We start from the raw sequence: 12304 nt of genomic DNA, 5'->3' as shown, positions 1-12304 counted from the left end.
TTTTCCAACTGAAATATTTTTTGTATTATTTATTCTTCAACACTAATTTAGTTTCCTTCTCCCCTTGTTCTCCTTCCTCACCCATCTTTACCCCACACAAAACTTGGTTCCATCTGCCCATCTCCTCCTCCCATCCAGTTCCATCTATCACCTACCAATCTCCAATCCATCCTCCATCAGACTGCTTTAAACTGGCAATCTTTCCTCTTCCCTCTCAGATCTTATGTAGGGGTGAGGTGAAAAATATCAGCTTACACCTTTTGCCTCTATAGATGCAGCTTGACCTACAGCCCTCATCGAGGAGTCAGCAGTGGAGAGGGTAAGCAAATTCCTGGGTGTCAACATCTCTGAAAGCCTATCCTGGGGCCATCATGTTGAGGCAATCAAGAAAGCTTGCCTGCGGCTATATTTCATTATGAGTTTGAGGAGATTTAGTAAGTAACCAAAGACCCTTGCAAATTTCTACAGGTGTACCGTGGAGAACATTCTGACTGGTTCCATCACCATCTGGTTCTGGAACAAGCTACAGAGGGTTGAAATATGGCCAGTGCCATCATGGATGTTAGTTTTCACTCCATTAAGAACATCTTAAGAACCATCATGGATGTTAGTTTTCACTCCATTAAGAACATCTTAAGAACCATCATGGACTTAGTTTTCACTCCATTAAGAACATCTTAAGAACCATCATGGACTTAGTTTTCACTCCATTAAGAACATCTTAAGAACCATCATGGACTTAGTTTTCACTCCATTAAGAACATCTTTAAGAGGCAGTGGCTCAAGAAAGTGGATTCTATCATCAAGGGTCCTCACCACCCAGGCCATGTCCTTTACTCACTCCTATCATCAGGAAGGAGGTACAGGAGCCTAAAGCTACACACTCATTGTTACAAAAACAGCTTCTTCCCCTCTGCCATCAGATTTCTGAATGAACAATGAGCCCATGGATAATATCTTACTTTATCTCTTTTCTCTGCTTGCTATTTGATTTTTAAAAAAATATTATATTTACGGAATTGAAATTAATAGTAATTTTACACCTTGTTCCTGACAATAAAACTGATTCTAAGTTCTTCCAGCATTCTGTGTTTTGTGTCAGATTTGAAAATATTAAGTCTTCTTCATGTCCAAGAACAATTTGCAAGTTGTTTCATTAAACTCTAGAAATGTATCAATTTCTGTTTGGGAGTATGACAAAGTTGCAAAATTCTTGTATTAGTTGCTCATAGGATCATGTCATTCCCCATGTCACTTATCTTTCGAGGCATCTGAGGAAATTTGTACAGTGTCTCAGAGCTGTAACCATCATCAAAGAGCAAAGATATCCTTTAATTTCAGTGCTGGATTTGAATGGTTATATTGTAAATCCCTGATGTATCTTTCATATGTTGTACTAGGACCCCCAACTCTGCACTGCATTCACACCACTCTCTCACTTCACCCCTACCAAACCTCATATGACATAATTGATCACTCTCATAAGATCTGAGCCCTAACCCCTAACTCTCCAAACTTTCGACCCTCTATTGGTCCTGATGCCCGAAAATGCTTCTTCCATTATTATTCACTCCCAGGATCCTCTGACTGTGAGGCTCCAACAATTTCCAACCCAATGACCCATAATCCCCAAGCTCTTCAGAAAAAGGCCTTGATCTCCAACTATCCAGTCACAGCACAAGCTTGATTGGACCACACCTGCCAGCCATGCCAAAACCCTCCACAAAATCCATCCTACTTCTAGAAGAACAGTTTTAGATTTTATTTTTTTAATTTAGAAATACAGCAGAGTACCAGGCCCTTGCAGTCCTTGAGCCTACACCACCCAATTACACCCATGTGCCCAATCAATCTCCTAACCCTGTACATCTTTGGTATGTGGGAGGGAAATGGAGCACCTGGAGATAACCCATGCAGTCATGGGGAGAAACTACAAACTCTTTATAGACAGTGCTGGATTCGAACTCAGGTCACTGGCGCTCTAACAACACTTCACCAAGCATTATGTTAACTGTACCGCCTGTTTTAGAACCATTGAAGATTACAGCATAGAAACGGGCCCTTTACCAATTGTAGTCTATGCTGAACTCTTTTTCTAGTCCCACTGACCTGCACCCAGTCCTTAGCCCTCCATACCTCTTGCATTCACGTACCTGTCCAATTTTTGAAGTCAAACATTCAATCAACAAAAGCAAAGAAAATATTGAATAGAGTAAAAATAATGTTCTATGATACATGACCATCATAATTCCCCCACCTTCCCATGAAAAGTTAATAAAATGAAAAAAAGTCACAAAGAAAAGGAGTGAAGCAGAGAAAGAAAAGAAAAGGAAAGAAAGAAAAACAGATTGTTATCTACCCCACAAGTTTCACATTTTCATGATTTACCTGGATCTCGAGGGGATGCTAGCATAGGGTGAGATGGGACATAATTAAAAATTTCCACCTACATTTTGCAGATATGGCTCCCATATTTGGAAGAAGGTGTCATACTTATTTCTTAGCTTATAGATAATCTTTCAAGGTGAGCATAACTATATATTTCTGCATTCCAACAGGCTATACCTAGACATGAATCAGACTTCTAAGTAACCGCTTACATTTTCTGGCCACTGCCAATGTGATCTTGACAAATAGTTTTTGTTGTTGGGACAACTCCATTTTAGGACTTACACTGTCAACATTCCCCAGCAAAAATAGTTCTGGGTTTTGTGGAAACTGAATTCCTGTAATTTTCTCTCTGAGTTTCCTCAGATCTAACCCAAAGGGCCTTACCTTGGAACATACTCAAGTTGAATGTAAAAAAGTTCCCATCTCCTCATCACACCTAAAGCATTGATCCAAAATGTCTGATTTTAATTTATATAATTTTTGTGTAGCGAGTGTTAGCTGGTGCAAAAAATTATATTGTACCATTCTATAACTTACATTTATTATATTTGTAATACAGTTCTGGCATAAATTGGGCCAGTTTTGATCATCAATGCTTATATTTAAGTCTGATTCCCATCTCTGTCTAGACTTGTGTACCCCTGTTTAGGGGTTCCTATTTGAAGTAGTAAATACATTATTGAAGTAAATTGCTTTCCATTTCCCTTTTGAATCAGAGTCTCCACATCACTGAACTTTGTTAGAATCATTGTCAGGCCAAGTTTATCCCTTCAGTATGCTCTTAACTAAAAATAGCAGAATATTGTATTATTAGCAATACTATGCTTGTTTTTTAATTGTTAAAATGACATAAGAAGCCCTTGCTCATAACAATCCTCGATGAATCTGATCCCTTTTCGGGACGAAGTATCTAAAATCTTATTCCCATCGTTAAGGGGATACATCTTTTCTGAGTCAGGGGTGTTTTTGGAGATAGTTCCCCCTTAGTCCCCATCTGGTCATTTATTTTGCTCCAAATATTAATTGTATGTTCTAACAAGGGGGCTTTTTTCTTACCAGATATTAATTTTGACTCCCATTTATGAATAAAATCCTCTGCTATCTTCTCTCCCACTTTATGCAATTCTATTTTCACCCATGAGTCACTAAGATGGTGGTGCTGCCAGAGCCGCTGTCTTGCCACTGGTGAGGACCAGCAGAGAATGAGGGAGTGGAGATACTGTGTTCCCGCATGGTCCATCCACCCAATTGACTGCCGTTGGTTCGACATGGGCTTTGAACAGCTCATTGGGAGAGCTGACAATAGTTTTATTTGAAATCAATGACCGCGGGTCTGCAACCAAGATGGCAGTGCCTATTATTCAGCACCAGCCACGAGGGGCTGCAGACTCCGGGGAAGTGGAGGATTGGAGCAGGGCACCGGAGGACGGGAAGATCATGCACCGTCTGAGAAGGAGAAGAGGAGACAATCTGTGGGGTCAGTGACCATAGTGACAGACTAGTGAGTGGGCCCTGTGGCTGAGGAACAGAGCACACGACGGGCTGCTGGTGACTCGAGGCAAAGAACCCGTGGGCTGCTGGGGACTGGTGTTGGGAGACTCAGACTGGGCTGCAGACTGCTGGAGACTGGCTCAAACTGGCTGGAGGGGTACCAGGTATCGGAACTGGGATGTGAGGAGGTGCAGAGGATGCTGAAGGGTTCCTGACAATGTCATAGGTTCAGATCTGGAGCTCAGGCTGCTGATGGTTTGAACTGTAGGGTGAATCTACGGACACTCAGTGACTGGGGGAACTCTCTTTTGCTTCCCTCTCTTTGTAAGTCTAACTGTAAGATTGTAAAAGGCGCCTAGGCAATTCCTCCCAGTGATAAATCTATCTGCCTTGCAGCAGGCAAAAATAAATTTCAAGTAATATGAATCTTGAAGAATTACCTCCTCCCTTGAATAGGGAGATAAGAAATTTAGTCTGGGTTGCCCAATAATAATTTTAAAGTGTGGGAGTTGTAAACCTCCCAGCTTATATTTCCATGTTAATTTTTCTATGGAGACTCTAGTCATCTTGCCTTTCCAAAGAAATTTTCTGACATGTTTATTTAGCTTCTGAAAAAAACTCTGGTATGGGCAGTGTCTGAAAGAAATACAATTGACTCTACCAACTAACATTATTGGCAGAGCCATCCATCTGTTCAAATCTTCTTCAACCTTTTTATGCAAGTGGAGATCAATTAATTTGTATAAATACTGCAAATTATTATCTGTTTCAATCCCTAAATATTCTATCACATTTATCAGCCATTTAAATTGAGTATTTATTTGACCTTGTCTACAGTCCCCACTCATAAGGGGCATAATTTCACTTCTATCTCAATTTATTTTTTAACCCGAGACTTTCCCATACTCTTCCAGTTTTGAGTACAATTTCTGTAATGGCATTGCTGATTCTGTAAAATGTACATCTGCAAATCAATTAATCTTGTATTCCTCCTGGTTAACCCTGAATCCTTTAATATTTGGATCTCACCGAATTGCTTCTGTTAGTGGTTCTATAGCCAAAATAGACAGAGCCGGAGATAGTGGACATCCTTGTCTACTAGATCTAGTTAATAGGAATGCTGTAAAAATTTGTCTATTAGTTATAACTTTGGCTTTAGATTCATAATTTAATGCCCTAATCTAATTTATAAAAATTTTCCATAATCCAAATCATTCCAGCACATTAAATCCCATTCCAGCCTATCAAGAGCTTTTTTTCTGCATCCAGGGCCACAGCTATGATCAAATCACCTCTTGTATGGAAAAAATGAATTATACCAAGTAACCTGCTTACATTGTCAGCAGACTGTCTCTTTTGCATAAAGCTCATTTGATCCATATTTATTAATTCCAGCAAAAAATTCACCAGTCTGTTTGCCAACTGATTCATGCATCCGTCTGCCTGTGTGCATGCACATGCTCTCAAGATAGTATTCAGCAACATCTGTTCATTCCAGCAGAAAAGATGTACCTCCGCTCACCCCAGTGGGTGAACCACTTGCTGATCCAATTTACCATATTATCACTAGATAATTGATATAGATGACAAATAACAATGGTCCCAGCATTGATCCCTGAATTAGACCTCTCGTCACAGGCCTCCAGTTTGAGAAGTAATCATCTACTATGACTCTCCAGTTTCTCCTGTATAGCAAATATTGAATCCAGTTTACTACCTCACCATGAATATTGAATGTTTGAACCTCCCTAACTAACCTTCCATGTGGGATCTTGTCAAAAAGCCTTACTAAATTTCATGTAGGCAACATCCACAGCATTTCCTTCATCAACTTTCCTGGTAACCTCCTCGAAAAATCAATCAGATTGGCTAAATATGACCTATGTTGAGTATCACTAATCAGTCCCTGGCCATACAAATACTTGTATATCTGATCTCTTAGAATATCTTACAATAATTTACCTAGCATTGACGCTAGGCTCACTGTTCTTTAATTTCCTGGATTACGTACTCTTGGAGCCTTTTTTAAACAACGGAACAACATGAGCTACCCTTCAATTCTCTTGCACCACACCTGTGCCTATGACATTTTTAATATTTCTGTCAGAACCCCTGCAATTTCTACACTCTCCTCCCTCAAGAACCAGGAAATATCTTTCTGGGCCTTGAAGATTTATCCACCTTTATTGCATTAAAATAGCAAGCACCTCCTCCTCCTCTTTGATCTGTATAGGCTATATGACCTAACTGCTTGTTTTCCTAACTTCCTTGTCTCTGTGCCAGTTTCCTGAGTAAATACTGATGCAAAAAACCCATTTAAGATATTCTCCATCTCCTTTGGCTCCAAAGATAGCTGACCACTTTATCTTCAAAAGGACCAATTTTGTCCCTTACTATCCTTTTGCTCTTAATACACCCATAGAAACTCAGGATTCTCCTTCACGTTGTCTGCCAAAGCAGCCTTGTGTTTTTGGTCTCCTGATTTCTTCCTTGAGTTATTTCTTCCATTTTTTTATACTCCTGAAAATGTACAGCACTCAATTCTATCGAAAGTCTTGGGGCAGAGGTGAAACAGAAGTTTGCAGCTGTGATCCCCAATACAAATGATTCTGTGATGATTAGCATATTGGTTACAATAGAATGTATTAGTCATCTTGCACTTCTTTCTCTTCTTTGACTTGGCTTCGCGGACGAAGATTTATGGAGGGGGTAAAAAGTCCACGTCAGCTGCAGGCTCGTTTGTGGCTGACAAGTCCGATGCGGGACAGGCAGACACGGTTGCAGCGGTTGCAGGGGAAAATTGGTTGGTTGGGGTTGGGTGTTGGGTTTTTCCTCCTTTGCCTTTTGTCAGTGAGGTGGGCTCTGCGGTCTTCTTCAAAGGAGGTTGCTGCCCGCCAAACTGTGAGGCGCCAAGATGCATGGTTTGAGGCGTTATCAGCCCACTGGCGGTGGTCAATGTGGCAGGCACCAAGAGATTTCTTTAGGCAGTCCTTGTACCTTTTCTTTGGTGCACCTCTGTCACGGTGGCCAGTGGAGAGCTCGCCATATAACACGATCTTGGGAAGGCGATGGTCCTCCATTCTGGAGACGTGACCCAACCAGCGCAGCTGGATCTTCAGCAGCGTGGACTCGATGCTGTTTCACTAAACGAATTAAAAAAAGCAAGAGCACTCACCCCCTCCTGGCAGTATATCTCGCTCAAGCAGGCACAGCTTATACCCATGCTGCTTCTCCAATATATTAGGAAGCAGTTCCAGGGCAAACCTCTCCTCTGTAATGAAATAGCCATCACTCTCCAATTCCTCTCGCGATGAGCAAGAACTTGCATATGAAACAAATGCATCAAATTCTTTTCCATCTTATTGAAAGAAATTGAGAAGAGAAGGAAACTAAATAACAGTTTCTGACCATTTTGAACAACATATTACAAAGAGAAAAGAAAGTAAATTTAAATAAAATCCATTTATGAAGCTGAAATTAGATTTGGTCATGCCAATTAGATGGTATGACATCAATTGTCTGTTAAACACTCAGGATAACATTCAGTTATTGACTTCTTTTGAACAAAAGATAAAACTTAAAGGCTTGTATTGCTCTTTTTCACAATTTCCAAAAGTCAGAAAGCTCCTATGGCCAATGAAGTACTTGTTGTTGGAAAGGTTAAAAGGAATTGTCAACTTGTCAAGATCTCACTAATAGCCAAATATAAATGAATAGATGATTACATTAATGTTGTTTACTGAATATCAGGATGTGTACATCAAATGAGTAGTACTATTGTCAATGCAGACACATTTCAACCTGTATCATCTCCTCTATTTTTTTGAAAAGCCTTACATTACAATATGATGAAAATCTGAAACCAGAACAGGAAATTCTGGAAATATTTATCAGGAAAGACAGAATCTGTGGTGTAAGAAACAGAATTAGTGTTTTAGGTAAATGATCTTTCATCTTTCTCAACAGATGAAGTCTGATTTATTGAGTACCTCCAGCAATTTCTGTCTTGCCTGCATTAATTTTGCTCTTTCCACTCAGTAAGTAATAATAATGGTCAAAAAGTAATAATGGTCTCTTTATCTTTACCCCTTCCTTTTCTTTCACCTTGCACCATCATCCCTTTGTCAATTTACTTGCGTGTTGCTCATCCTTATCATTCTGAAAATCTTCTTAAATCTCTAACAAGCCAATTCTGATGAAAAGTCAATAATCCTGAGCTCCCAGCAGTTATCACTTTGACTCCATCAGAAATATGTTATTAATATCAACACCCAACCCCAACCAACCAATTTTCCCCTGCAGCTGCTGCAACCTTGTCTGCCTGTCCCGCATCGGACTTGTCAGCCACAAACGAGCCTGCAGCTGACGTGGACTTTTACCCCTTCCATAAATCTTTGTCCACGAAGCCAAGCCAAAGAGAAAATACAACATTCCATTGACGTTTTGCATCATAAAGTAATACAATGTGGATGCCACCCCTTTGACTCACTGACTTCAGAACAGCTATCATAAACCCACTTGCATATGTTTGTCCATGGTTCTCATGCACTGCCAGACTGAGACCACCCACAAATTGGAGAAACAACACCACATGTTGTTTCATCTTGTATTCATATGTGTGAGTTCTTAGACAACACATGGATGAAGGAAAAGAGTTTTTCTTTTAAAGTTGTTGTAAACAGCACCATGAGGCATGCCATGAGGCTGCAAGCCTCCATTAGAGATCTTAAATACTCCATGTCAGCCCCCTGCTGGCAGCCAAGTCTAATAAAACAGGAACCTTGGCCTTGCTAGTGGCCATGCAAACATGATCACTATCTGGGCACCTTCCAAACAGATAGCATTGACATAGACCTCTCCGCTTTCCGTTAGCCCCTCCCCATCTTTTCCTTGTTTCCTTTCCTCAAGCTCTCTCTCTCTCTCTCTCTCTCTCTCTCTCTCTCTCTCTCTCTCTTTCTCTCCCTCTCTCTCTCTCCATCTCCCTTCACAGAGCATTTCCCCCATCAATTCTTAACTTTTCTCTCATGTCCTCTTATCATACCCAATTAACACATGTTGTCTTCCCTTTTTAACCACCTTTTTAAATATAGGCTCATTGTCTGCTTTTTGCTCGTACCTTGAAGAAGAGCTCAGACCCAAAACGTCAGTTATATATCTTTACCTCCTATGGATGTTGCAGGACCTGCTAAGTCCTTCCAGCATTACCTACTTGCACTGATCATTTTTATTCTCGCCACAACCCCATCAACTGTCCCCAGTTTCCACCACTTACTCACACACTCAGCACAATTTACAGTGGCAAATTCAGTTGCAAACTCACGCACTTTTGGGGTGTAGAGGGAAACATGGGCACCTGAAGGAAACAGTCGCAGGGAGAAGATGTAAATTCTGCCCAGACTGCACTAAGGGTACTGGGAGTACAAGGCAAGAGCTTTGCTAGCATCACACTATGTCACATTCCATGTAAATAGAATAGCTTAAAATAAAAATATGACAGAGATAGAATCTTAAAATACCGTGAACCTATTTTTAAATGAGAATCATGACTTCTGAAAATACAGTATGCTTTATAATGTAAACATGCCACATATAAGTAAGACAACAACTGAGTGGAGTTGAATTCTATCAACACAAGAATTTATAATAAATCTTACCTCCAATGGTTTCATCCTTGGAGAAATAATGTCGGTAAAGGAGAACAATTTCAATCCAAAATTTATACACTCCAACACCTCCAGAAATTAATACCACAAATATCAGAGATGACGATATGGCTATCACTTTAATTTGAAGGATGGTGGACACTGAAATTGTAACATCAGATTGCAGAAATATCAATATGTAATGGCATACAAGTTTCCTTAAACTGCTTTCTTCTCATTATTTAGATTGGAAGGTAACTTGTCGTTTTTGTCCAGCTTTCTCAAAAAGAGTGTGAACTTCAAATACAACCAAAAGAAAATCCTTTGCCATAGATTGTAGATAATAGGCTGAGAAATGTAATAACAACAATAAACATAAAAATATCAAACAGCAAATGAGATGATGTTCTTTCATTTGTATGCTGGATGAGTTGTCTCATACCTTTCCCATAGCTTGCATTTTGCTATTGTTTGGGTGGTTGTTCTTCAAACTTCCACAGCTAACACTTGGTATCCAGAAGTCACATGATGCCAAAGTTAAAATCCTACAGGTCGCAATCATATGCATCTCATTCTTACTCTGAGTGAAACATGAATGTTTCACTCGAAGTAAGAATGAGGTGCTCAGAAATACTGGAGGAACTCAGCCACCCTCGCAGCATCCATAGGAGGTAAAGATATATTAGTGACGTTTTGGGCCTGAGTCTTTCCTCAAGGAGCAGTGGAACCCTGATTTAAAGCAAATTCAGATATAACACGATGAGTCATTGGACCCCTGAACATCCACGTTCTGTTCTTTTAGATAGGACGTTAAGCGAGTCCATTTTACAAAATGCAGAACCAAGGATGGCTACCCTGTGGCATAGCAGATGTTTAGAAGTTGTGTATTTAAATGATTAAGGTAAATACAGTGTTTATCTTGGTGGGCAATTCATCGTATTATGAAGGGGGGTGTGCGTTCCTGAGAATGGGAGGGTGGGGGGGGGAAGTGAGTGCTGCCGTAAACAGAGGGGTGGTGGTGGGGATGCTGGCGTAAACTGAGGGGTAGTGGTGGGGTTGCTGCTTTTATTGTACAGAGTAGTGAAACCCCGATTTAATGCGACCCTGCTTTTCTCACGATCTGATTTTTTGGACCCAAACCATTGCATTATAACAGGGTTCCATTGTATGATTTAAAAAAATACAGGTGTCTGAATTAGAGGCAAGGAAAAGAAAATTAAGTCAAGGCAAATTTATTGTCATCTGATTGCATAAGTAAAACCCAACGAAACAGTGTTCTTGTGTCCTCGGTGCAAAACACAACCAGACGTAACACACATACAGACAAACTATACATATGCAGGACAAGTGAGACCACACTTGAATACTGTGTTCCAGTCACATTATAGGAAGGATGTATAAGCTCTGGAAAAGGTGCAGAGATATTTGCCTGGATACGAAAATAAGTTTTATGAGGTAAGGTTAGCAGAACTGGGTCTTTTCTCTTTGGAGCAAAGAAGAGTAAGAGGAGATTTAATAGAGATCTACAAGATTCTGAGAGGCATATATAAGGTGAACAGCCAGCACCACTTTCCCAGAGCAGGTATAGTAAACACCACAGAACATCTCTACAAAATGAAGAGAGGAAAGTTTAGGAAAGATTTTGTTGAAGACAAAGAGGTTGAAAAAGGAGAGTAGTTGATTGGACCATTGATTTCAATAGTTGAAGACAAAGTTGGAGTGGTCATCGTCAGAGTGGGCTGAGCCAGCGGTAAGATCTTAGCTCAAAAGGCTTCAGCGAGAATAGGTAAGAGGTGAGGAACAGATGGAGTTGAAGTAAGAAAGGGACACCCTAATCAAGGAGCAAAAATGATTCAGCAGGTAGCCACAGGTCAGGGCAGGTATTTTAGATATCATATATTTTGTTCATCTAGTCATAGTGGGAATGGCAGCCAAGGCAGGGGAATGCTCCGCTTGCAAAATGTGGGTCATCAGGGAAGCCATCTCCTGACGACTTCATCTTCATCCAGCTGCAGCTCCTGACAAGTTGAGTTAAGAAAATGGAGCTGGAGTTGGATGAACTCCAGATCATTTGGGAGGCAGAGGGATGATAGACAGGGGTTACAGGGGCACTATCATGTATAGGAGGCAAGAGGAGGGTAGATGGGTGACAGTCAGGAGAGGGTAAGAAAATAGGCAGAGAGTGCAGGGCACCCCTGTGGCCGTCCCCCTCTATAACTATACCATTTTGGATTCTGTTGGGTGAGGAGAGGGAAACAAGCTATGGAGATCACGTCTCAGGCATGGAATCTGGTCCTGAGGCTAAGAAGAGAAGAGAGGAGAAAAAGTTACCTGCAGTTTTGGGGGACAGTTAAGAATATCCCAGAAGGCATGAAGTCTCCCTGCTGCCAGGGTCCGAGATATCTCAGATTGAGTTCACAGCATTCTTAGGTGAGGGGGTGAGCAGCCAGATGTCATGGTCCATGCAGGGACCAATGACATGGGTAGGAAGGGTGAAGAAGTCCTGCAAGGAGAGCTCAGGGAGTTGGGCCCTAGATTGAAGAATAGGAACTCCAGGTAGTGATCTCTGAATTGCAACCTGTGCCACATGCTAGTGAAGTTAGAAACAGGAGGATAATGCACCTTCCTGACAAGTGAGGAGATGTTGAGTGTCCACAATATGTCATTAGTTAAGTGGACTCCAAGGAACTCTCCACTACAGGCTTGTTGATGTGTAGTGGAGGGTGGTCATTCCTGGTCTGGGAAAAATGGAAGAGGGAGGTACTCCTCCCCCACCCATT

The 12304-nt window shown here is 40.9% G+C and overlaps 2 protein-coding genes across 4 annotated transcripts in view; one reads left to right on the top strand and one right to left on the bottom strand.

The window, feature by feature from the left end:
- mfsd9 (major facilitator superfamily domain containing 9) overlaps positions 1-9911 on the top strand; it is a 182071-nt gene extending 172160 nt beyond the window's left edge. For 2 of the 3 annotated variants that reach the window (XM_069891099.1, XM_069891095.1), the window contains exons 7-8: positions 7849-7919; positions 9771-9911. In XM_069891099.1, the coding sequence (XP_069747200.1) occupies positions 7849-7919; positions 9771-9864 (165 nt within the window). In that variant the 3' untranslated portion in view covers positions 9865-9911. The remainder of the gene's footprint in view (positions 1-7848; positions 7920-9770) is intronic. The other variant, XM_069891098.1, reaches the window with a different exon arrangement.
- LOC138739310 (interleukin-18 receptor accessory protein-like) overlaps positions 1-12304 on the bottom strand; it is a 76749-nt gene that overhangs the window by 7411 nt on the left and 57034 nt on the right. Inside the window, exons 9-10 of the mRNA XM_069891102.1 lie at positions 9537-9686; positions 7058-7240 (exon numbers count right to left, since the gene is read on the bottom strand). Coding sequence (XP_069747203.1) covers positions 7058-7240; positions 9537-9686 — 333 coding nt within the window. The remainder of the gene's footprint in view (positions 1-7057; positions 7241-9536; positions 9687-12304) is intronic.

This window comes from Narcine bancroftii, chromosome 7, assembly GCF_036971445.1.
Source record: "Narcine bancroftii isolate sNarBan1 chromosome 7, sNarBan1.hap1, whole genome shotgun sequence".
NCBI lineage: Eukaryota > Metazoa > Chordata > Chondrichthyes > Torpediniformes > Narcinidae > Narcine > Narcine bancroftii.
This window is presented reverse-complemented; position numbering and strand designations above follow the sequence as displayed.